The sequence below is a fragment of the Lutra lutra genome, chromosome 11, assembly GCF_902655055.1.
Source record: "Lutra lutra chromosome 11, mLutLut1.2, whole genome shotgun sequence".
Classification (NCBI taxonomy): domain Eukaryota; kingdom Metazoa; phylum Chordata; class Mammalia; order Carnivora; family Mustelidae; genus Lutra; species Lutra lutra.
In genome coordinates this window covers 51212471-51240154 of record NC_062288.1, presented here as the reverse complement: position 1 = coordinate 51240154, position 27684 = coordinate 51212471, and the positions used below count along the sequence as shown (strand labels likewise).

The window sequence follows — 27684 nt, the reverse complement described above, 5'->3', positions numbered from 1 at the left end:
AAGTAAAGTAAATTAACATTGAATTGAGGTGAAAAGTAATTCCTTGAACAAAGTTCTCATGAAATTTTAACTCTGAATGCACACATTTCATAGGACATTGCAAGAGACTTCAGACTTGAACACTTTCCTAAATAAAACCTCATCTCTCGTTAGGTAGTATTACAGAATGAAATGAAAGCAGTTAATGCAATTCCAATGTCATATCTAGGTACCCTAAATTGTGTTTAGTGTCATAAACTTTCCCCAAAGAGCTGACAAAGGACAAGAGATAGAGCCAGAAACCACCATCAAATCAATCTACAAGCACATTTCATAACAGCCATCCATCTAGTTGTCGTTCTTGAATTCAAACTAAATTTTTTAAAAGCGTGTCCAAGATCTTCAATAATAGTGACAATAATGCAAATTTAAATGCAAAAGACTTCTAGCATATAGTAGTGTTAAAAAGTAAAGGGTAGGTAGTTGCAAGAATTTTACATGAAATAAGGAATAGCAAAGCAATTTTTAAATTAAAACCATAGAAAACTTATATTTATCAAGCATATTAAGCTTTTTCATGTACTTTAATCAGTATTTCCAAGAGTGAGACTCTGTTCTAAGGAAATAACTTTATGTGTGGATACCACTTATAGGTCAAGAGGTTTATCACAGAATTATATTTAGTTTAGAATTATTCTTCCTTTTTAGTTTTAAAAGCTAAGAAACAAAGTATCAATAGGTGAGCGAAATTGGGTAGAGAGGAAAGGTTATAGCATATCTATTCAACGGAACTTTATATAGTCATTAAAATTATTTTTGTAATAGAATACCATGCAGCTGTTTAACAGAGTAAACAATAGGTAGATAGATGATAGATGGTATGATATCCAAAATGTATTAAGAGGTAAATATAGGTTGCTAAACCAAATACAAAATGTGACCCCGGGGTTGCATATTTATAAGATATATGCATATGGGTTTGTGTTTAAACACCTAGGCAAAAATTTGGAAGGATATACACTAAATTTCCTGCATTTATTTGTGTGGCAGAATTACTGTTGATATATATACTTACACATTATTTGAAATTTCTATAATAACATGAATTACTCATATAATGAGAATAGGGAAGAGAAATAACAATTTTTGCTAAAAATTATGCTTGCTAGGTGGGGTTTTTTTTTTAAGATTTTATTTATTTGAAAGAGAGAGAGCACAAGCACAAGCAGGAGGAGAGGCAGAAGGAGAAAAGAAAGAAAAGCTGACATCCTACTGAGCAGGAAGCCTGATCCAGGCCTTGGTCCCAGGCCCCTGGGATCATGACCTGAGCTGAAGGCCGATGCTTAATCAAACTGAGCCACCCAGGTGTCCTTTGCTAGGTGTTTTAAATGACTAAGGAAAACCTTCATGTAATGTAAAGTGCAAAAGCAGGCATGAAACTGTATGTAAAGTCTCAAATATGTTAGAAAATGCAAAAAATATGCCAAAATGAGTAGTAGGATTTTGAGTGACAATTTTTCCCACTCTTTAAACTTTTTCATACTTTTCAAAATTTCAACAATATTTAATAAAAATTAAAAAAAAAGAAATAGACAAACACAAAGATTCATAGAAAGTGTAGAGTTCCATGCAAAAAAAACTAGTAACTAATGTTCACCATTGAAAATTTTCCACTGGAATGTACTCAGTATGGTGTTTATGACAGGCACTTCCTGCCAAATGTTCATTTATTCCTTTAAAAAAATGATCTTGAAACTCCACAGACTAGAGCTCCCAAATTTCTAGCTTCTGGAGCTAAGTGTGGCTAATTCAATCAAGTATGAACAAATCAGCGGCTAAGGGGACTAAGTTTTTAACAAAAGACAGAGCAATCAGATAATGTGTCCTTCAGCCTTTGTCAAATGCATAAATTCGAAGTAGTGATAACAATGTTTCAAATTCAGAGGTTAAAAAAGGCACTATTGGGACTTAAGAAAACTTAATAAATGCGGGGGAGGCAGAGTAGGGAGGGCAAACATGTAGGACTTAAATTAGGTTTTAAAAGATGGGCAATATTTGACCAAAATCAGGGAAAGCAACTCATATGGTCATCACGTGTGCATAACTGGGTTGAAAATTAACACCTTACCACTTAGCTATGCAAAGAAAAAATTTTCTTTTGATTTAAAAGGGTCATGATATTTATTTTTGAGCCTAATTCTACAGGATATTGGTAGAAAGAGTTAGTACTATGGATGAGGGATGTGAGCTTACTAAATGTTGGTTTCTCAGAAGCTTAAACTCATATTGATGACTCAATATTTTAAGACTAATGCTCAGTTTTTCAGGTTTCCTCTGGAGGCAATGGAGGAATAAGCTATTCCATGTAAAAAGAATAGTTGGTGTAATCACAAGGTTGTGAAAGTTCCTAATTGTTTTTCTCTCTCCATAGACCAACCATGGTAAAATGGAGGCATGCCATATCCTTTAAATAATGGAATTTAGCCATGCTATCTTTACCAAGAACAGATGTTAATTTGGGAATAGCATAGTCTAAATCTCAGTCTAAAGACTGTGAATAGAAATGTTTTCTCAATTAGCGAGGAGCCTCCCCCTTCCCATATTGTGAAATGTCACATTTGGTTTTTTCCATCTGAGGGACCCTACAGAGAAATAATCTCTTCTCAGGAGTTATAAGGTACTTTAAATGCTGTTCCCTTGTTTCTCTAAGGAAGAGCCAAGATTCTAGAAATTTCTTTAGGATCAGTAGTTTGGAAGTGTGGGGAATCAGGGAGACAAGGATGCCAGTATTTTTTAAGCATCCTCTTCTTCCCATTCAGCTTTCCAACTGTGCTGCCCTTCTGCCTTGCTGACTAAAGGGACTAATTGCTCACCAGTCACTTGGTGGCTCTCAGTTCTATTTCTTTTCACTAAAGAGAACTCTGCGTGGACTCTGCCACAAAAAATACTGAGGAAGGAAGGAGTTGAGAAGATCTGGGCTGAAGGATGTGTTATGCCTTGTGATTCATTCAAAATTGCCTTTTCTTTTGACTCTCATCCACTGTGTCTGGGCCAAGTCTGTGAATCAAGGTTTCCCTGCCACTCAGAATGCACTCATTATGCATCAAGCACACTACCAGGAAGGTTTGAGCATAGCTTTTGTTACTGGCCTGGGAGACCAGGCATCAACACTAACAACTCCAGGCATTGGCCTTCCCACGAGGCCCTCCGTCCATTTCAGGAAAGACTGGACATACCCAATTTCTCCACATCTTTGTATCACCCACCACTAATCAAATGTGTCTTGAGCGTCCACCACCTACCAAGTCCTGAGCCTCAATTTGAACTGGAATTAAAAAAATGGAAAAGACATGTCTCTACACTAACATATATCAGAGGCTAAGGAAGAATTAAAGGCAGACATGGAAACTTTTCATCTAAAGACTGGATTGTAGAGGGACTGGGAAGGGGGTGGGTGCTGGAGGTGTCTAGAAGGTAAACTGGGGCTCAATTATGGAAAACCTTTAATTCTGAGTGAAAAAGACAAAATGTGACAAATCTTATTTCTTAAGCAGTGGTATTTCTGTGATTTATGTCAACAGTTTATTTTTGAATCTTAAAAAAAGTTATTTTGGTCACTTTAAATATACCACAAGCACATTTTTAAACACTTAGATTTTGTTAACACCTGCAGCTTTGTCATTGTACAAAATAAGTCACATTAAATGCTAAGTGGAAAAGCTTAAATTAAGTCTTTCAAGAATAGCCTCATCTGGAAACCGATTCTTATGGTGAGGTTTTGGACACCACTGCTCTAATACCATGCTAATCATTCTTAAATTTGATTCTGTGATAGAACCTCAAGGAAATGTGAAGATCAGAGGCAAATTGTTTGCTGATCATTCATCAAAATCATTAGTCAGTATCTATTAACACATGATCTATGCTAGATGTTATTTAGGACAAAGTTAAAATTACAGTTCACACTTTTCATATTTACAACCCTAAAAGAAATTTAATTCTGAAAACTCTAATGCCTCAAATCAAAGTTCATATTGAGTTTTAGCCTACCGTCATGAATCTGTTACATGATCTTCACTTTTTCAAAATCCTCCGGTAATGCTAAATACATTTAGTTATTAAGAGTCTACTCTATTATTTATCTACTGAGCATCAATTATGTGCTTGACCTTTATATATATCACCTAATTTAATTTTCACAACCACTTCATGAGACAGACTTTACTATCTTCATTTCAAAACAAGTAGCCTCACTCTCAGCAAAGTTAAGTAACAGAGCTTAGTTATATAGCTAAAAATAACCCAACCTAGTTTTGCCTGATTGCAAACCTGTGCGCCTTCTCCATCACACATTGTTTGGGCAGCAAGTTAAGAAAATACGACATAGAGAGGATTACAGTGAGGACATATCCCCGGTATGGAAGGTCATAAATGTTGGCATGTCTGGTTATACCCAATGGAGTTAGGGGGAAAAAAAAAATCTCCCTATAGAGAGGTGGAGATCTAGGTCCAGATTTAAACAAGTGCTTTATTAGATAGAGAAATCAACATGTCATGTTTAAAAACATATCTGAATGGAAAACCATGTTGGTTTCAGAGACCTTCCGTGATCTGATAATGTTAGAGCACAGAGTATGCCCTGAAGAATGACACTAAGTGAATCAGCCGGGGAATAAATCATGAAAAGCATCCTAGAGTTTTGCTTGATAGAAAGATCTTGTTTCCAGAAAATGAAAGTTTCATTTAAAGGAACTGTGTGGTTATAACTGAGGTTTCTTTGCTCAAGTTGCCAAATGGAAAATGTGGTACCCAGGCAAAAATGATTTCCTCATTTATTGAGTATTGTAATTGACAGAAACCATTAGAGGTAATGAGGATACAGAGATAAGGAAGATACTCTCCTACTTAGGATACTCTATTGTAATTAATATTGAGGTTGATTCTCCATTCTCCATCCCAGCACTCCCTCTTGCTCTTACAGGACTAACCTCAGGGCGCCTGGGTGGATCAGTCAGTTAAGCATCTGCCTTCCACTCCGGTCATGATCCCAGGGTCTTGGTATCAAGTCCTCCATTGGGCTCTCTGCTCAGCGGGAGCCTGCTATTCCCTTTCTCTCTGCCTGCTGCTCCGCGTGCCTGTGCTCTCAATCTCTGTCAGATAAATAAATAAGAGCTTAAAAAATGTATTTATAATAGGACTGAACTTGGTGACAAGGTTATAATGATTTTCCAAGTCAAATATAATAATTCCATCTCCTTTTTAAGTGATTGGTTCAGGAAACCAGATTTAAGTCAATCAGGGTCTTTAAATGTCCTTGACATAATTCTTGTCCATAGGTGGATGCATAATCCAGTTTTTAGGAGACCGATGGGCAGGTTGATTGATACACAACTTTATTTTAAAGAAAGATTTGAGGCAGCCTATAGATGTGCATGCAAAGTAGCAGGATAAAGAATAAACTGATGAAGAATTGAGAATAAGGGAATAAAAGAATAGTGAATAGCTACTAGAAGAAGCAAATTTAATCCTAATATTCCTAGGAGAAAAAGCAAAAAAAAAAAACATGTATAGTTGTAAGAATCACCAACCAATTGCATGGGAACAACTACAATAGCTTACACTTGTAAGTAGTTATGTTCCAAGAACCGCTCTAAACACTTATGATATATGAATTTATTTAATTCACGTTAACTCATTTAATCTACAGCACAACCCTATAAGGTGGGTGAAATTTTCATCGCTGCCTTTGAAATGAGAGAAAGTGAGGCCCATAAAGTTTAATTAAATTATTGAAATCTCAGATCTAATAGGTGACAACTAAGAAAAAGATGAAAACAAATGTGCTCAGGGGAAGCACAGTAATCCTAATACATTGTCAGAGAGAAATGCCTCTCCAGGGTCCTTCTAAAGGGAGATTTTGCATTATAATAGTTAACTTGCTTGTGTAGTAATGCAGAAAATTCCATGGCAGATAAATAAGATTTATTTTTAAATGTAGGGAAAACTCTGTGAAGGATAAGATTTAGAAGTAAAGTCTGGATGCACTAAAAGATCTTTGTATTTCCTCACACTGGTTATGATCCTTTTCTCCGACAGATGAGTAAGGTTTTAAGTTTCAAAAATACAGGCTTAAGCTGATTGTGAAATGAATCCTGCATTGGGAACTGGAAAATCTACTCACCTAGCAACTATTGTTCAAAGATACATACTGTATATCTATTTCTAATTTGTTATTTGAGGTTTCCAGTAGAATTATTATTTGAGAAATATTCTTTCTTAAAATAAATAGAACATATTGTCTTCCATGTATTTCCTTCGTCATTAATGTCTTGGATTATTTTCCACTAAGACAATGATTCTGCCATTAGAATCATGGGTAAATCTCTGGCACTGATTTATTAGGCATGTGGCCCAGGTAAACCTGGGCCCTTTTGGTAGTATCCCCTCCACACCTGAGTTACTCAATTTCCCCCCCAGGCTTTCTCCTCCTGGTCATTAAAAGCCATTATCAGGAATGGATCTGAACAACTTTCTTCCACTAAGGTTAAATACAGGTGAGCCTTAATATCTCCTTACATTTTAACCATGGAACGAACCTGAAGGAAGCAGTCACCAAATGTGGAGATTGTTTGACCTAGCTAGCCTAGCCTTTTAAAGAAATATTACGAGTTGAGAAAGGGGAATAAGGAAGAGAGAAGCAAAGGGATTAAGGTTCAAAAGTTAAAGTTTATATTTCATTGTTATTCAGATATTAGAAGGAAAAATATTTCTTGTAAATGAAGGGGTGAATAATTTCACTATAATATCACAGCATCATAGATGTTGTAATTTATTTATTTTTTCCTAAAGAATTTCAAATGTACAACGGTGATAAAAAACCAAACTTGCTTTTGAAGACCAGTGCAACTCAATGTCTTATCCACAGATCAATACCTTCTATGAACTCTTTGCTATTGGTCTGTGAGCCGTATAGACATTGAGAATAAAAATGTGAAAGAGATAACTTCAGGGCAGTTTGACAGAATAAGTTTATGTCTATTGCAACAAATAATTTTAAAAATTGGGGGTTTTTTGGTCTTTCTAAAAATACCATTTTTCTAGCAATTCACTTACTGTATTTTACAATAAGTAGAATGTAGAATTGGTCTACAATGGATTGAATATTTTTTAAAAAACAAAAAGAACAATCTTTTCTCCACAGTTAGTTTGAGAAGCACTATGTTATAGCATAAATACTTCTGTGTTAAGTAGGATACTGTCATATTTTGTTCTAATACAAATAAATGGTACCAGGTATAAGAGGTTTAAAACTATTTCCACTAGGGGTGCCTGGGTGGCTCAGTGGGTTAAAGCCTCTGTCTTCAGCTCAGGTTGTGATCTCAGGGTCCTGGGATCGAGCCCCACATCGGGCTCTCTGCTCGGTGGGGAGCCTGCTTCCCTCTGTCTCTGCCTACCTCTCTGCCTACTTGTGATTTCTGTCAGATAAATAAATTAAAAAAAAAACTATTTCCACTAATTCAACTTTTCTATATGTGTGTGTATGTGCGTGAACTAAGAAAAAATTTTCATTGTCTGTGTGACCAAACATGTATCCAAGAATTATACTTGAGAAGTACTGTAATCAGGTAATAAACATACTAAATGATAGAAGATAAAGTAATTTACTAGGAGTTGTTAGAACTCTAACCGAGGAAGCAATGTCTACTAGGGCTGTTGCATTTTTGGCAAATGGCTACAATGGAGAAATAATTAATAAAATCATAAAAATTGGGAAATCACAGAATCCTCCTTCTTCGTTTTGACAGACGAGCTCAGAATTAGGAAGAAATTGTTGAAACTAAAAAGATGAACTGGTGGGTGAGAACTGCAGTTCCCATTATATATACAGTTCACATATACAAATATATCTTTGACGCTATTTTGTAATATCCAGAATCAGATAATATTAGAGTGAGAAGAAATCATCACTATGAAATAATACTACTTCTAAATTTTACAAATAAGACAACCAAACACCGAGAAGGTTAAGTGAGCATGCCTAAAATTGCTCAGTACTTAGAAAAGGAAGACCAGGAAGATTAGAATTCTAACTACTTTGATTCCCATTTCAGTAATATTATGTGGCACCATGTTATGGGACTTTCAAGTGAGCTACTGTATTAATTCTTCAGGAAGAGTCTTCTATTCAGTGCTTAAAGTAGTATATTTCATAAGAATGAAGCTTTGCTTTTCTTCCACACATCAATGAAAAAATAAGTTTTATTTAACAAAACAAACGATTAACCATAATGACAGGACCAGAGGAATTTTGCCAAATAAAGATGATGCATTTGGGTGAATGATACAATTAATGAAAATGAGAGAATTTCAGGGGTAGAATAAACCTCCACTCAGTGAAACTATCAGCTCAGTGGAACTATCATCTAGCCTACACCCAAAAAGAATGGTAATGGATCCAAATCTGACATTTCTGTTTTTGGAATCATAAAAACTGTGCTGATTTATAAAAACAGAGGTTATTTCCTGAGTACTTCTATAATCCAGATACCAAGCTAGCCCTTTATTTAAAGGCTTCATTATAACCCTGTGAAGAAAATATTATTACCTGTTTTACACATGGGATAATTAAAGGTGAGAGAAGTCAAGTAAGTTGTACGTGTTACATTGCTTATATGAGATCAGACTACAATCTGCTTACATACCCTTCATTCGTATCTATCATACTATATTGTGGTCTAGCTAATTAGTCAAGGTGGCATTAAAGGCAGCCAAGAGGGCCCTGGAGTCAGACTCAAATCCACCTCTTCCTGAACAATAACTGATTCTGGGAAAGTTATTCAACTTCCATATGCCTACTATCTCCTGTCCTGTAAGAGCAGGGGGCTATAGTGAGGATTTCTAAGTATTTAGCATAAAGTAAGGACTCAATAAATGTTAGCTATCATTACCAAAGCTCAAGGAGCCAGCTCAAGCTAAAGTAGGCCTCTGGTCGTCCTGGGCACAGCAAAATCAATTTATTAACTCTGCCATCCCTGATCTTCCCATCTGTAGGCTCTCCACCTGGTGGGAAGAAGGCAATCCAGCTTTTATAGTACCTTTCAAACGAATTATTCTATTTCTCCTGCTGAGGTGAATAGGCTCAGACATCCTTCATACTAGAATTTGGCTAGAAGTATCAGCTTCTGATTCTCCCAGGAGTTATCAGGATAACTTTATAAATAAAAAAAGAGAAATATTTGAAGATGGTAATGAAATAATAAGGTTGTAAACCAAATCCATATTCACCGTAAGAAACTCTGAATACCATTGCTTTTTTTTTTTAAGATCTTTTATTTATTTATTTGACAGACAGAGATCACAAGTAGGCAGAGAGACAGGCAGAGAGAGAGAGGAGGAAGCAGGCTCCCTGCTGAGCAGAGAGCCTGATGCGGGGCTCCATCCCAGGACCCTGGGGTCACAACCGAAGCAAAAGGCAGAGGCTTTAACCCACTGAGCCACCCAGGAACCGCTGAATACCATTACTTCTAATTAAGAAATGCATTGTTTAGAACAGTGGTTCTCAAAAGTGACATCAGCCTGAAAAGCTCTCAGGGTTCCAGTTGGACTTAGGGTGACCCAAAGCCAATTACAGCAGGATCTCTGAGGATGGAGCTGAGGTATCAGGGTTTTTTTTGTTTTATTTTGTTTTGTCTTATTTTTTAAGCTCCCAGGGGATTATAACATGGGCCAAGGTTGAGAATCACTGCTTTAATGCTACAAAGTAAAGGAAAAAAAAAAATGTCCTGAGGTTGAGTCTGGAAATCTGCATTTTCAGAAAATAATCCAGATGACACTAATGATTGGTCTTTTGGAAATCACTGGTTTATAACACATGACACCCCAATACATAGCAGAGGGCCTATATTCACACTTATAGAGTCTGAGGAAACATTGCCAGTGGAGCTTTCAGACAGAAAATATTTGGTAATAGTTTGGATTTTGGTTCATGAAACTAGAAGTAGATTCTTTTTTTTTTTTTTTTAAGATTTTTATTTATTTATTTGTCAGGGACAGAGGGAGAGAGAGCGAGCGAGCACAGGCAGACAGAGAGGCAGGCAGAGGCAGAGGGAGAAGCAGGCTCCCCACAGAACAAGGAGCCCGATGTGGGACTCTATCCCAGGATGCTGGGATCACGACCTGAGCCGAAGGCAGCTGCTTAACCAACTGAGCCACCCAGGAGTCCCTAGAAGTAGATTCTTAAGATATCACTATTTACGAACCTATAAACAACATAAAGGAATTAGAGATTTAAGGTGAAATTTAAATGTGTATTTCCTGCTTCCATTATATTGAAATCACAACCCTTGGTATTGAACCAACATAATTTGTTTCTTACCTACCAGAAATTATTTTCATATGCAAATCGTATGAAACTCAGCCTTCATAATAGAGAAGCGACAGCACCAAAATCACAGCTATGTAGCAACCAAGCAAAAACAGTGCTGATTTATGAAACTTCACAGACTTAGAAATAGAAACAAAGCACTAAATATTCATGAAATCCCATACAGTGCTTGCACATAAGTTACATCTCAGTGATTTGTAACTTAGTTATAGGGAAAAAATAATAATCTGAGCACATCCCAACATATGGAACCTTTCAAATGTTGAGTTTCACTAATTTCCAGTCTTACTTTGGTCATAAATTTGGTCTTTTTTGGTCTTCTTTGAGTCATAAATAAATGATGAATACGCTATAAATGGTTAGCTATAATCTAAAACTCCCAAAGAAAAGTAAGCAAAGATTTCATCAGCAAAACAAGAGAGTAACTATGGAAAGAAGAATTTAATGAAAATCTTCTCTGATTGCAATGTTTTTTAAAAGTGGTAAAAACTCCAGCACCTGGGTGGCTCAGTGGGTTGGGCGTCTACCTTTGGCTCAGGTCATGATCCCAAGGTCCTGGGGTCAAGTCCGCTCTGGGCTTCCCGCTCAGCGGGGAATGTGCTTGTCCCTCGGCCCCTCCTGCTTGTGATCTCTCTCTCAAATAAATACATAAAATCTCTAAAAAACAATAAAAGTGGTAAAAGCTCTTTAAACACACAAAGACTGAAGTGAAAGAAGCAAGTAAAATTCTGTCACTCAACAAAACAACCTCATAAACCTACCATGCAAACAGAGTTAAAATAAGAAAACAATCTGTGCCGTGTACTCTTTGAATTAATCATAAATTCAAGAAATAATCTAAGAGCTAATAAAATGATCAAGAAAATATTAGATTCCATTGAGTTACCCTGCCAATTTTGGTTCCAGTTTCATAACATAATTGTCTCAATTTTATTTAACTATACTAATGACCGATGCAAACTTCAAATACAGACACTATGCCTACAATCCACATTTAAAGTAGAAAGGTTAGAAATATACCACTGGTGAAATCTAACAATTCAATCCAAGATCTGTTTATTTATTTCAGACATACTGAGTTTTCAAAAAATATATAATTCAATTAATTGCTAAAAATCACTTCTATTCATTTTTTCTTTTGCAACCTGTGATTTTTTTTTTCCTTCAATGTGTAATAAACCATAATTAACTCCAAGTAGCTCTGGAACATAGTGCTATTTTTTTAACAACTGTTAAAGAACTTCTTTAATTAGAAAAAAAATTATAATTAAGATACACTCTTTGTGTATGTGTCTGTGAAGGAAGGGTGCTTGTTTTCAAATGGCCTTAGTCTACCTGTGACACAAATATATGGTCAGAGATGATGTACCAGCTCCCTTGAGATGCTTTTACTGTTCTTAAAAAAGTAAGTGTGATACTGGGATGTATGAATAGTAGTTAAGCATTAGGAATGTGAGGTGACATAACTAATGTAATACTTACGTTGGTCGGTCCCACATGAGCACCAATTATTTAGACTTAGAAATTTAAAAGAGAGATGTAGACAGCAGTAAAAATGATCAAAGGCAATAAAAATAGAAACTCTAATGAAGGCCTTGACAAAACGAGATTATTCAGCAAAGGAAACTTTTAATAATAGTTCTCAGGTATATGAAGAGGATGATATCAACAGCTCTTCATCTTTACTGAGGAATGAATAAGCAAGAATGAGATTAAACTTTAGGAGAGAAGACTTAAGTGAGATATAATAGAATTTCCCAAATGAGTTATATTTTTAGAAAGAGCAAATCATCAAAAGGGTCTGTGGAATTTCCTTCCCTGGAGATATTTATACATGAGGCATATTTTTCCTTGTTCAAGACACTTCAGTGATGTCTTGCTGAAAGAAATAGTCTACTATCATAGAATCTCAAGATAGAAAGATCATGTTTCCCAATCACCATTTATGCTATGTAGTATACTAAAAATGGAGACCGAATATATAGTTATATGGATTAAATATTAAAATAGTCAAAAGAGTTTATGATCTATAGTTAAAATGTGCTTAATCCCTGTTAAATAACCTAAGGAAAATGAGAAACCATTCTCTTTTAGTTAATCAATAATTTTCTGCATGGGCATATGACGAAACTTTTTTTCAGGGACCTTAATCTATTGTTATATCTGGAGGGAGCCTGGTATCATAAAGATGCACTAAAAAGACAGTGACTTCCTGGCTTTCACCTGACACAGAATTCATGGGTAAAGACTCACTCTAGTTCAAGGAGTCAGGTGGAACCATGCACTATTTGAAGAGGCATACCTTCGGCATGTTACCCTCTCCTCACAGGTCACTGTAATGCCATGGGAGAGAGGATAAGCAATAATTTGCGAGTTCTGATACACTGGTCTTGTCCCTCCAGGAAGATAAATAGCAAGTGAAGAAGAATCTGGAACAGGTCTCCACATAGACCATTTCTACTATCCCTTTTCAAAATTTTCAACATCTATTTATATCCTATATACATAAACAGCTAATATTTATAAAGTACATGTGATACACATATAGTATATAAAGCACTATTATTAATGGTTTATATTTCTTCTACTTATTTAAGCCTCATGGTCTTGAGAAGTTGGAACTATTGTTGTTATCCATTTTGTAGAAGAGGAAACTTTGGCAAAGATATGTCAAATAATTTGTCCAGAGCCACCCAGCTATGAAGCTATTGAGGTAGGATTCACACCCAGGCAGTCTGGCACCAGAGCCTCTGTGCAAATTCTTAACCTCAAAGTGCCTCCCTGTAGTTAGATTGAATATATAGAAAATGAGAAATCAACCATTTCCATTCTACTCCTCATACTGGGAAACATCATTAATCACTATTTTTCTAGCCTCCAAACACAGAGCAGGACCCTCCAATGTTAATGAAAATAAAACATTGCTTTAAAAATATATACAATTTTCAAGAAATAAAATAATAGCTTATTGTCATAAATTCATTTATCCACTGGCAAAATCTCCTTTTTTATATCTATGAAAGGAAGAATACAGATTGACACTAATAAGCTGTTTCTTGTTTTTCATTGTAGTTTATTTGAAATGAGAGCTCATGAATTGAATTGATAAGAAGTAAATTAACATATAAGGATATGAAGCAGAATGTATTTACACAAAAAGTGACTGTTGGTGAAGTAAACTGCTAAAGTCAACAATTGCAAGTAACATTTAAAAAGACAAATTACTAAAAGTTAGTATATAGGATATACATTCATTATATGCCTTCAGTCTCTCTTACCAACAATTTTGAGTTGATCAAAAATGTAATTATGACCACTCTGGAAAACAGCATGGAGGTTCCTCAAAATGTTGAAAATAGAACTACCCTATGACCCTGCAATTGCACTGCTGGGTATTTACCCTAAAGATACAAACGTAGTGATCCAAAGGGGCACGTGCACCCGAATGTTTATAGCAGCAATGTCTACGATAGCCAAACTATGGAAAGAACCTAGATGTCCATCAACAGACGAATGGATAAAGAAGATGTGGTATATATACACCATGGAATACTATGCAGCCATCAAAAGAAATGAAATCTTGCCATTTGCGACGACGTGGATGGAACTAGAGGGTATCATGCTTAGCGAAATAAGTCAATCGGAGAAAGACAACTATCATATGATCTCCCTGATATGAGGGAGAGGAGATGCAACATGTGGGGTTAAGGGGGTAGGAGAAGAGTAAATGAAACAAGATGGAATTGGGAGGGAGACAAACCATAAGTGACTCTTAATCTCACAAAACAAACTGAGGGTTGATGGGGGGAGGGGGGTTGGGAGAGGGGTGGGATTATGGACACTGGGGAGGGTATGTGCTATGGTGAGTGCTGTGAAGTGTGTAAGCCTGGTGATTCACAGACCTGTACCCCTGGGGATAAAAATATATTATATGTTTATAAAAAAAAAAAGAAATGTAATTATGACCTTGATTTTAAAGGTCTTAGCAGACATGGGGAATCCACTTTGGAACTCTAAATCTAACTACAATGTCACAAGCCTCCACTAGCTAATTCCAAAAATTAGCCCTGTCTGAACACATCCAACAGCTCTTTCTGATACTTGTTCAGACCTACAGGTTTCTGTTACTTATACAAGATTCTGCAGGGGATTTGTCCGCTCCAGCCCCTTCATCAGCTACCATGGTGCTGCCTCTGCTACCACTGATCTTCCTGAGATGGCTTCTCCCCAGGGACACATGTTCTCTGCCAGTGACAGTGGCTGCTTGCTACCTCTACCATTCCGCCCTCAGGGAGAGAATCTGAGCACAGGCTCATCCTAAATTCCGGATCCAAGAGCTAAGACTAGCTGTCATTATTGTAGGTTTCAGTGTCATTGACTTCATGGGTCAAAAGTGATGGAAGTTAAGGCCCAGGGTCTGCCCAAGGAGAGGAGTCCCATAGGAGACCTTATACTCATTAAATTGAGACCCAAAAGTTTTCTATCTTCAGAATAATGGTGAACCAGAAGTAAACCTGCCACCACAGTTCACAGCAGAGAAGGATGACTTGTTGTGAGCAGAACAGACAGCAGAGAATACTGTTAGAAAGATGGGGAAAAGGATTCGGAGGAGGGGATCCCTAAGAAGTTGTTATATCCCCTGGCTAGTCCAGGGAAACCTAAGTGCTGCATGTGGTTTCAGGTGGTCCCAGACTAATAGCAGCTCCATGCAGGAGTCAAAAACAAATTCTTTCTGGAAGAAGAAACTTTCATTCCAGACTCAAGGAATTTCCTCATATAAAATTTCATATGTCATGAGGGTACGGAGTTAAACATAAGCAAGCACCAAATAAAAAAGCCAATATGAGCAAGAAAAATAGACAGCAGATCTAGATTCCAAAAACCTCATGCACTGGAGTTACGAGATACATCTATGACACATCCATTTTACTAGGTTTAAAAAATTAGATTGATACAAGAACAAGTGTGAAGATAGTTTCAAGAACAAAACTCTAAAAACCGCCCCTTTAGAATTGAAAACAAAACTAAACAAATGTTTTCAAAGGAGAAATACAATAACTAAAATTAAACTCCATAGATATACATACCCTTTAGAGTGGCCAAAATTTAGAACACTGGCAATACCAGATGCTGGTGAGGTGGAGCAACAGGAACTTTGATGCATTGATGGTGGGAATGCAAAATGGTACAGCCACTTTGGAAGACAGTTTGGCAGTTTCTTATAAAACTCAACCCACTCGTACCATATGACCCAGAAATCACACTCCCTGGTATTTACTCTAAGGAGTTGAAACTTTATGCCTACACGAAAACCTCCACATGGATGTTTATAGCAGATTTATTCATAATTGCCAAAGCATGGAAGGAACCAAAATGTCCTTCAGTAGATGAATGGATACATAGACTGTGATCTATCCCAGCAATGGAATATTGTTTAACACCAAAAAGAAATGAGCTATTTGTGAAGAATTGAGCTATATGTGAAGAAAATCTAAATGCATATTATTAAGTGAAAAAAGTCAATCTAAAAAGTTTGTGTACTGTATGATTCGAACAATATGACAATCTGGAAAAGGCGAAACCGTGGAGACACTAAAAAGATCACTGGTCGTCTGTTGCGAGGGAGGAGAAGAGAGACAACTGGGCAAAATACTGAAGATTTGGGGGTAGTGAAAATATTCTTTATGATATTATCATGATGGATATGTGTCATTATGTGTTAGTCCAAGCCTATGGTATGTACAACACCAAGAGTGAATCCTAAGGTAAATTACGAAGTTTGAGTGATGATGTGTCAATATAGGCTCAACCTTCATTTTAAAAAAAAGTGCCATTCTGGTGAGTGGTGTGGATGATCAGGGAGGTTAGGCCCACACATCCTCACAATCTCTACCTTCTTCTCATTTTTCTAAATTTAAAACTGCTCTAAAACAATGTTTTAAAAAATGACTTCCATCTACTGTTTTTATAGCACAATAAACCCAGATTAAAAAAAAAAAAGATTAAGTAAGCTGGAAGATAGATCAGAAGAAGGGATTCAGAATCCAGCATAGGAAAACAAAACAAAGCACTTTAAAAAAAAAAGCGATAAAAGAGAGGTTCATGGAAAATTGAATGAGAGATACACTTTAAATTTCATTAGAGTTTTAGCAGTAAGAGAGAGAATTAGACAGGGTTAATATTTAAAGAAAAGTAAGAAGAATTTTTTTCTACCACCCAGGAAAAACACCAATCCACGGATTCGAGAAAACAAATGGATCTCAAACATGCAACTACTTTAAAAAATTGCATACCTCAACTCATAACAGTGCATCTGCATCAGAAAGGGGAAAAAAAAAAAGAAAGAGAGAGAGAGAGAGAGAAAGAAAGAAAAAAGAGAAGGAGAAAGGAAGGAAGGAAGGAAGGAAAATCTTAAAAAGTGGCTAAAAGGAAAAAAGGTATTACCTTCAAAGGAGTAACTTCAAAGTAGGCTGAGTTTTAAACACAACAAAATCCAGAAAGGGAAAATGATGGCCTCAATGCACTGAAAGAAAATACCTGCCAACATGGAACTGTACACCCAGCAAAAATATCTTTCAAGAATGAGGGTGAATTGAAGATATCACGCCAAAGAATAATGAGAATTTTTCACCAGCAGTACCCTGAAAATTTGTAAGGATGTATTTTAGGCAGAAGGCAAGTGATTTCAAATGGAAACTTAAGATGCAAGAATGAAAGAGGGGCAAAGAGAATAATACGTAGGTAGATATACCTAAATGAACACTGATTATATAAACAACAATAATAATGTGATTGTGGAAGTAAAAAAAAAGGAAGGAAGGAAAATGATAATACCTGGCCATTCTGTGTCAGGAAGTGATAAATCAAATTAAAGGACATGAAGTTCAATGGCATTTATTAGCAACACAACTAATACATGAACATACAGTAAGTCTAAAACTAAAAGGAAAATAAACCAAATACTATTCAAAAGATAGCTAATATAATTATATTACCACAGGACAAAATAGAATTTAAGGCAAAGGTATTACTAAAAAGAACAGTTTTACTTTAAAATGGCATCTCAATTCATCAAAAAGTTACAGCAAATTTTTAAGATAACCAATACACCCCAAAATACAGAAAAATAAAAGATTTATAAAAGATACAGATATATATCAACAATAATTGTTGGAATTTTAAAATATTTCTCTTAGTATTTGATGAAATAGATAAAAAAAATCAGTAGAGATATAGAAGACATAAATAACATTACAAACAAAACACATCTAATGTGTGTGTACCTAACCACCCCACAGTACACATGAGCACACATGGAATATTTATGAAAAGTCACCGCTTAGGATCACAAAAATATTTCAGCAAATTGCAAAAGACTTAAATCAACTTAGAGCATGTTTTCTGAGTATAGTGCAATTAAGTGAGTTAATTAAGTGAAATGACAATTAAGTGGAAAGCCATAAATAAGATATCAAAATTTCCTATACATTTGTAAGTAAACCCTGCCTAAAGAAGAAATTGCCATTAAAATTGAAAAATGTTTTTCCCTGAACATCCATAGGAATACTATGAAAAATTACACACAGAGCCATCTGGCATCAGGACCTCGGGTCCTGAGATCCAGCACCCCATTGGGTTCCACATTCAGCGCAGAGTCTGCTTGCCCTTCTCCTTCCCCTACCACTTGTTCTCAAGCATACTCTTTCTCTCTTTTGCAAATGAATATATATATACGTATATATAAAGTTTTGTAAAAAAAAAAAAATTACACACAAATCTTCAGTCAAAATACTGAGAAAAAAATATAACTTTAAATATTAATAATAAGCTAAGCATTCATCTTGTGAAGTTTAAAAAAAGAACAACAAAATAAACACAAAGAAGGGATGAAATGAAATAATAAAAATACTCCTAAAGTCAACAAAGTTTAAAACAAACAGTGGGGAATGCGTCAACTATTTCAAACATCAGTTTTTTGGAAAGACTGATAAAATAAAAAGGCTTCTGATAGAATTGATCAAAAAGGAAGAGAATAGGTACAAAAAGTTGATACTAGAAATGACAAAGGGAATCATATTAAAGCTGCTACAGGTACTAAAAATACAATAAGAGGATATTATGGAAAGCATCAAGTCAGTAAATTTGAAAATTAAGATGAAATAGGAAATTTTGTTTAAAAAAACTTAATAAGGGGCGCCTGGGTGGCTCAGTGGGTTAAGCCGCTGCCTTCGGCTCAGGTCATGATCTCGGAGTCCTGGGATCGAGTCCCGCATCGGGCTCTCTGCTCAGCAGGGAGCCTGCCTCCCCCCCTCTCTCTGCCTGCCTCTCTGCCTGCTTGTGATCTCTGTCTGTCAAATAAATAAATAAAGTCTTTAAAAAAAAAAACACGACTGTTTCATTTTAAAGAGTAATTAAATGGAAAGAAATAGTTTGTTCATGGATTGGAAAACTCAGTATTAAAAAGTCAATTTCACCCCTAAATTGATTCATAGATTTAATGCAATTCCAATAAAAATCTAACAAAAATTTTGGTGGAACTTGAAAGCTAATTCTAAAATTTGAGTGCAAGTCCGAAGGGGTAAGATATCCTTGAGGAAAAACAATGTGGAGGCCTTAAGGTTTTGCTCATTCTAACATATATTTGATGGAGATATTCTTTTGTTTTTGCTTAATTTTTTAATAAACTGATACACAATGACTCCCTCCCAAAGAGCAACATCAAATCAAACTGGAAAATATTTACTCTATACAATGCTTAGTATCTAATGACAACCAAGTGGTCTTCAGAGTATGACAAAAAGATCTTTCTCAATGGCAAATACTGTAAAAAACTCAAGGAGGGGAATTGTATAATAAATTGGAGAGCCTCTTAGTTTTTGCCCTATTTTTACTAGACTCATAGGTAGAAATTGGTTTTTAGATTTTCAAATGCCCAGTGGATTTTTTAATTTCCCAAAATAATAAGAGTTCATATTCTACATGTACTTGTCAAAATATTTCTGGAACATAATACAGGTATTTTAAGTTGAAGTGTGTATGTTTGTAGTTCTTAAAGAATTATGTGATATTTGAAAACCAAATTATACAAGAAAAAAAGGATAAGAAGAGAGAAAAGGGGCACCTGGGTGGCTCAGGGGGTTAAAGCCTCTGCCTTCGGCTCAGGTCATGATCTCAGGGTTCTGGGATCGAGCCCCACATGGGGCTCTCTACTCAGCAGGGAGCCTGCTTCCCTTCCTCTCTCTCTCTGCCTGCCTCTCTGCCTACTTGTGATCTCTATCTGTCAAATAAATAAATAAAATCTTAAAAAAAAAAGAAGAAGAGAGAAAAGTTCGAAGCAAAATAAATATGCCACATCACAAGAGCTAGAGAAATGAGTCAAAGAGAAATTAATCAACTATACCTTTGACTTTCCCAAATGACAAAATAAATGTCAATGAAATAAACCAGTGGCTTTCAAAAGCGGGTCACCAGAAGGGCAGGATTAGCATTATGTGGTATCTTAGTAGAAACACAAAGCCTGTGGCTCTACCCCAGACCTAATGGTCAAGAAGTGTGGGAACGTGGCTCAGGAATGTATAATCTGATAATCCCTCCTACAGATCCTGATGTCCTTCAAGTCTGAGAACCCCTGAACCATTCCAAACCATACCTCACTCATTTTTTTATTTCTGTGAATGGATAATTGGTCTTAATTTTTACTATGAGGATTAAATAACTGAATTAAATAACTGAAAAGAAAAAAATACAATGTCTTTAAAATAGGTTTGAATAGCATATATGGACCTTGTGTTTTGTCAAAATAAAATTAACATGAGTATCTTTTCACTAATTTCATGAAACTGATATTCTACCCAAGAAGAGAAAGATCTATCATCAAAACCTGCTTTAGAAGACTTGAAAATATTTTACATAAATATTAGGGAGATATTTCTCATTTGCAATTTACTAATTATGGAACCTCTCCATATACTGCTTCATCTATCATTGCAATTATATATTACTTAGCATAAGTAACATCACTTTTATTCCAAGATTATTATTTCATGCTAGGATTTTCAAACTTTCCAGAATTTTTTTAAAATTTGAAAACGTTTCAAAAATATCCTTATGTGTCTACAATAATACACTCAGAATTAAAGTGACATTTCTGAATCACAAAATTTTCTCCTTTTCTCCTATTTGTTTCACTCAGCTTTACCTAATCACTATCTTCACATCTATTGTATAAAATGACAGATTTCCAACTAAAAGCTCAGTAAACGCACACAGTAGTCAACTCTAATTGTAAAAAATTACAAAACAAACTTTAAAGCATTTCTACCAATGTAAAGCTCAGTGGGAAATTTTCTCAAAGTATTGCGGATGATTATTATGAGCAAAATAAATGAGGTAAGGTAATGTTACAATAACGATCTGGAACTGTGAGTCAAATGAGTAAGAATAAAGGCACAAAGAAACTCTTCCTAATAAACAAGCAGATAACTGCTGGAAAGAAAAATATGTTCCTTGTTTGAAATTAACTGCCAAACATTCTCAACCTACACAAAGCTGTCATAAAGGACATCTAAATCTGTCCTTGTTTGTAACATGTGTTGTGACAAGATTTGACAGTTTATCAAAGAACTATAATTGCCACCTAAACATCTAGCATTTTGTCAACTGCAAGTATGTTTAGCGAAAGCATTTATTTTACTTAAAATACAACAACTGTTTTTCTCTACTTTCTAAAAGAATTGACTGAATTTCTTTTCTTCTTAGCTGATCAAGCTGCATCAGGGCTCTCTCTTTGAATTATTTATGTCGGAATTGGGAAGGGTAAAAGAATAATCAGTAAAGCAAGAAACTATTTCCAATGGTATATATATATATATATATATATATATATATATATATATATATATATATTTTTTTTTTTTTTTTTCTGGCTATTGACTCAAAACACCTTCAAAATATAGCAATTCTCACAGATCTGTAGAGATGACATTTAAATACACTTGCCTTGGGAAGGAGAAAGATAGGCATTTTCTCTATCCACAATTTATTTATCCAGAGTAATTTATTAAGAGATGATGTCTTAAATATAGAGAATGTGTTCTTCAATAGGCATTATTCCTACCCATAACTTCTGTTCGAAACAGCCAGTGATAAGATAGATGTCTTTATCAACCTACAGAGACCAAGGTAAACAGGAGCTAAATCCCCTTGCAACAGATTCACATTAACAGAAATGTCAGAGTAATAAAGATATTTCCATGACACTGCCAATTGTTCATTTCTTTTCAGAGATAATTTTTTGGAGAATTTTCTAGTCTCAGGTTTAGGGCTTTGTTCTTTGTTGTAGTTGTTTAATAATACAAAGTAACATTTTTAGCAAAAGTTTCTGCCTGACTTTTGAATTTTTCCTTCATTCTCATAAACCTCAAAGAAAAATGATAGATTGAGAAAAACCCTATTTGGAAATTCAGGAATCCCATATTTTAGTGCACACTCTGCCTCTAATTAACTGTTTGATCCCAGACAAGTTGCTTCATTTCTCTGGGTCTCAGCTCTCTGTCTGTGAGTCAGGATGCTGGACTGGAAGGTCTCGAAGGCCATTTCCATCTTTAACATTTTATAATTTCAGACAAATCCCTGGAACTACGAGGTGTTGCAACAGCCAGAACTTGGAGCAAAAATAGCAGCAAGACAAAAATTTCTCCTACTTAACACCTCAAGGAAAATGCAACCAACTATGTGTTTTTAATGTTTACATTAGCATTCAGTCCTATTTAGGTAATAATAGGTCTATTTAAAAATCTGTTTTGTTTTTCTTTAAAAACTGAAAAATGTGTGACACGTTGAGAACACTAAGAGAAAAATCATTTTAATTGAAGCTGCAAGTACTTTTTAGTGCTGCTAAATTAAGCCACAGAATTTTCTTTAGAAATCACTGTATGTAGTCAGGCTGAGGAAGAGAATTATATAGTATAGATGGCTCTGCTGATTTTATGATAGGAAGGAACATGAATGGAGGGTTATGGACAGAAATGACCTGGCAGGGGCGCCTGGGTGGCTCAGTGGGTTAAAGCCTCTGCCTTCAGCTTGGGTCATGATCCCGGGGTCCTGGGATTGAGCCCCACATCAGGCTCTCTGCTCAGCAGGGAGCCTGCTTCTTCCTCTCTCTCTGCCTGCCTCTCTGCCTACTTGGGATCTCTGTCTGTCAAATGAATAAATAAAATCTTAAAAAAAAAAAAAGAAAGAAATGACCTGGCAATGGACTGTCAACCATAAAGTGTCTGAATTTAAAAAACCATAAAGTGTCTGAATTAAAAACTGGGCAGATGCTGATCTTGGAGAAAGATGTGACTAGATCAGCAGCAGGACATTTTAATTTAGTCTTTTTGACATAACTGTGTACATGGCTTTATAATAATAGCACATTTAATATAAATACACTTTTTTTTCTCTAGCAAAATATTGAGTTTCACAGACATTGTCAAATCTTCCCATTTCTGTTGCCTACTCCAATTCCTGAGCTTATCCTATCAGTGAAACCAAAACCAGTGGGGGAGCTCAAAAGTAGGGTGTGAAAATATATTCAACAAATTATTTAGGAATTTCAAAATCAAAAAAATGGTTACTTGACTTTAGGCTATATCAAAATGTTTCAGAAACAAATGTCAGTCACACAACTGGCTGCATAAAAATGTATGATCTATATCCGATGCCTCCATTATTTTTATGACACAGTTTGCTATTGAAATTCCTGGTATCTGTTGTCCCTTCCACTTTCCCCATTACTCTAAACCCCAATGCACTTTAGTTAAGTACTTAAGCTATGTACTTAAAATTTGCTAACACTTAATCATCTTATATGTTTTATTAGTGCTTTTTTAATTATAGGAAGTAATGGAAGTTCGAATACTACATTGATAGATGGCAATAAAATGTGACAGCCCTCTTTTACCCCAAACTCCCACCCACCTACTCCCCTCTCCAAAGATAATCATAATAAAAAGAACTTCCACAATGATTTGATATTTTTACTATTACTTATTTCTTACTACTTGTTAAATACATAAATTTCATATTATATATATCTTTTTGACTGGGTTTTTTACAGTTAGAAATATCTTTGGGAATATTTCCATATGACTACACATAAATCAGCTTCTTTAATGGCTGCTTATGTGATAATTTACATTATATAATTATACATTATATGTAACTTACCTACTGATGGACATTTATTAGTTTCCACCTATTATAAGTATTTCTAGAGAGACTACTACTTGTCAATCACCATCTTATATTCTGTAAATGGTACAACACTTGACACACAGAATACTTGAGGAAGTATTGACAGAATGAATTAATACAGCAACAAATAACATTATCAATGTATTTGGGGGATGCCTGTGAATATTCCCATTGAGTAGGTTCCTAGAAATAGATACATCCAGTCAAAGGTTATACAAAATTTCCCTTGCAAAATTTATATACTTAACACATTCTCTAACAACAGAGATGTTATCTAATAGTTTGGGCCCACCTGATGTGTGAAAATGATTGGCATTTTCCTGATTACTACCATTTTTTTCATATGTTTATAACTTCCTCCCCTACCCACCCCCTAAGCTATTTATACTACTTCCAAACTATTTTGCTCATCTTTTTCCTTACTCGATCAGAAAGAATACTGCCTAAACTATATTTTAGACTTTTTCTCCAGTCTGTAACTATCCTTTTAAACGTATACATCTTTTACGCTGTAGAAGTTCTACATTTTTATATGTTTGAATTTGTTTCGCAGCTGTAGGAAACTACTATAGACACCAATAGAAGAAAAAAATCCATGAACTGAAGAAAGACTTGATTTTTTCAGTTTAAAAGTGTGAAGTAGGTGCCAAACAGGAATTTTTTTTTCTGAAGACCCAAGGTGCACGTAGAGAGGTTCGTGGCCGGAAGTGGGACTGTAACCGCCCAGTAACAACCGGAAGTCCTTATTTAGCCCGTGGTCGGACTTCGGTTGGGATCCTGGCAGCCGGGGTGATCGCTGGGCGGAGAGTGCCTGGAGTGATTGACCAAATGCCAAATATCAAAATCTTCGGTGGCAGCTCCCACCAGGACTTATCCCAGAAAATTGCTGACCGCCTGGGCCTGGAGCTAGGCAAGGTGGTGACCAAGAAATTCAGTAACCAGGAGACGTGTGTGGAAATTGGCGAGAGCGTGAGGGGAGAGGATGTCTACATCGTGCAGAGTGGTTGTGGCGAAATCAACGACAGCCTAATGGAGCTTTTGATCATGATTAATGCCTGCAAGATCGCTTCAGCCAGCCGGGTTACCGCCGTCATCCCATGCTTCCCTTATGCCCGGCAGGATAAGAAGGATAAGAGCCGGGCCCCAATATCCGCCAAGCTTGTTGCGAATATGCTGTCTATAGCAGGTGCAGACCATATCATCACCATGGATTTACATGCTTCTCAAATTCAGGGCTTTTTTGATATCCCAGTAGACAATTTGTATGCGGAGCCAGCTGTCCTGAAGTGGATAAGGGAGAATATCTCTGAGTGGAGGAACTGCATTGTTGTCTCACCGGATGCGGGTGGAGCTAAGCGAGTGACCTCCATCGCAGACAGGTTGAACGTGGACTTCGCCTTGATTCACAAAGAGCGGAAGAAGGCCAACGAAGTGGACCGCATGGTGCTAGTGGGAGACGTGAGGGATCGTGTGGCTATCCTTGTGGATGACATGGCTGATACCTGTGGCACAATCTGTCACGCAGCTGACAAACTCCTCTCAGCGGGAGCCATCAAAGTTTATGCGATCTTGACTCACGGAATCTTTTCCGGGCCGGCCATTGCTCGCATCAACAGTGCATGCTTTGAAGCAGTGGTAGTCACCAATACCATACCTGAGGAAGAGAAGATGAAGCAGTGCCCCAGAATACAGGTGATCGACATCTCCATGATCCTTGCAGAAGCCATCAGGAGAACCCACAACGGGGAATCTGTTTCCTACCTGTTCAGCCATGTCCCTTTATAACAGAACTCTGTTTTTAAATAAAATAAGATAAAAATCAAAATATACCTTGCTGCTTGTTTATTTTTTTCCCCTTGGAATTTGATGGAAAGTTCAGTAGAAGACCCAGATTGCCCAGGTGTGACTTTCTACATCACACATCGGGTATATTAGGGTTTAAGTTGAGGAGAGACAGATTGAGGATAATTGCTGGGATTTTCTCTCTGGGTTGTCTCATTCTTTGATTATTTTGTGAACCTTGCAACTTTAACTACAGTTCAGCTACTGATTTCAGACTTTGAGGGTGTTGTGTGGAGGTGTTTGAAAGTGATTAGGGAAGTTTAGACTACATGTGAATGCTTCAGGATAAATAGCAACTACAGCCAACCTCAACCACCAACCTCACCACTACCCTTTTCTACCATCCTCTACTCCCTTTTCTCCCCCCTCTTCTGAACTGTTCCTCCTCTCATTTGTCACAAGTTCTTCAAGATGCATGCTAAACCCCTGCAAGACAAGAGTAGCAGCTTTCAGTTTGAAAGCCACTGGGTAGGATCATGAGAGGAAGCTGGAAAGTGCAGCCAATGCTTCTGAAAAGGAAGAAGAGGAATCTGTCACCATGTGTTTGGAGACTATATATCTCGGATTCTCAGGGGAGAGAGTGGAGAGAGAATCTCAAGCAGACTATCTGCTGAGTGCAGAGCCCCCTGTGGGGCTTGATCTCAGGACACTGAGACCATGACCTGAGCTGAAACCAAGAGTTCAATGTTCAACTGCTCTACCAAGGCACCACTGTACCTATAACTTCTAGTTTTACCTCCAACCACCTTGACCTTTTCCAGGACAAATATCCTGTTGGGTCCAAATGATCCAGTCTTCTGGAAAGCAAATCTACTTCCTGCTATACAATCTCTTAATATTTGCATTAGATATTTTTGCTGTCGCTTAATTTGAGCCTACTAACACCATGATTATAGATTTTAGGTGATGTTATAGTGCCTTTTCTTGAAACATTTATCTTTGTCATCCTTCCTTGTATTCAGTTGACATGTCAGGTGACCTCAGATTTATGTTTAAAAATTGGTATTGTCCTCCTGTTGGGGAAACTAATAGAATATCTGCATGTAGGTGAAAAATATATATATACATCTAGACATATCATGAAATTTCTAATTTCCAAGAAAATGCAGACAGGCCTTAAAAGCTGCTAAAAGATATAAGGTGATTTTAAAGGAACAGTATTCAGAATGCTATTAGATTTTTTCATTTGATCTCTCAGGCAATAAGCAAAATGGAAAAAACTTTTGCATTCTGAAGGACATTATTTTCAACCTAGATTTCTTGCCCAACCAAACTATCATTTAATTTTGAAGGCAGAATTAGGGCATTTTAATATATTAAAGGACTCTGGAAATTTGTCCCCGTAAATGCTTTCTGAAAATATCACTTGAGGATACTGAAAATAAAAAAAATACACATACAACTAAGAGGAACACATGAATTAAAAGAGATAATGGCGAAACACACAAAAATAAGTTTTCATGAAGTTATTGTGAAGATTATCATAGTTAAGATAAAATTCATATAAAAATTGAGCCACAGTATAAAGCAAATTATTTTAAAATCTATAAATAAAATTCTAGATGATATCCAAAAAGCATGGGAGATTAGGAGATGTTAGGATTGGTCTAAGTTAATAATTTTATCTAGTTTGGGAAGGAGGTTACTGACACAATTGACACTATAGAAAAAAACTGTGTTTAAATATGTTTTCTAAAATTCAAGGACAAGTAAGATAAAAATGGAAAGAATTACTTGAAAATTCCTAGACAGAAAAAAAAAATGTGTAATGGCCACTATAATGGCAAAATGAACAAAGTAAAAAAATCCAGTTGAAAATAGGAAATAAATAAGGAAGAAAACATAGCAAATAGAAAATACCAAATATACTTTAAAGTCAACATATTAACTAAAGTCAATATGTTAAATTAACTTTATGAAAGAAATTATTAGATTGGGTGGCAAAATTTTCTAATGATAAGCTGTTTACAGAAGATACACCTAAACAAAAATTTTGATAAAAAGGGATGATGAAAAATATATCAAGTAAATGCTCACAGAGAGAAACTAGAAGGGATTTTTCAGTTAAAGTAAATGTGGAGTATGTTTTGCTGATTAAACCCCTCCAATAAGTTACAATCATCAAGAATCTTTATGCACCTAACAGCTCAACATTGAAATATAAAAAGAAAAACAAGTGAGAGTGTGAGGAGAAATGTATGAACTACATTAACAGAAGTAAATTTCAACAGAACTCTCAT

General features: G+C 35.9%; 1 protein-coding gene across 1 annotated transcript; it reads left to right on the top strand.

Annotated features, from left to right (window-relative positions):
- Window positions 1–24329: 24329 nt before the first annotated feature.
- Window positions 24330–25414, top strand: PRPS1L1 (phosphoribosyl pyrophosphate synthetase 1 like 1). The gene has a single exon (XM_047695579.1). The coding sequence runs from the start codon at window positions 24431–24433 to the stop codon at window positions 25385–25387; it is 957 nt and encodes a 318-aa protein (XP_047551535.1). The 5' UTR covers window positions 24330–24430; the 3' UTR covers window positions 25388–25414.
- Window positions 25415–27684: the final 2270 nt, after the last annotated feature.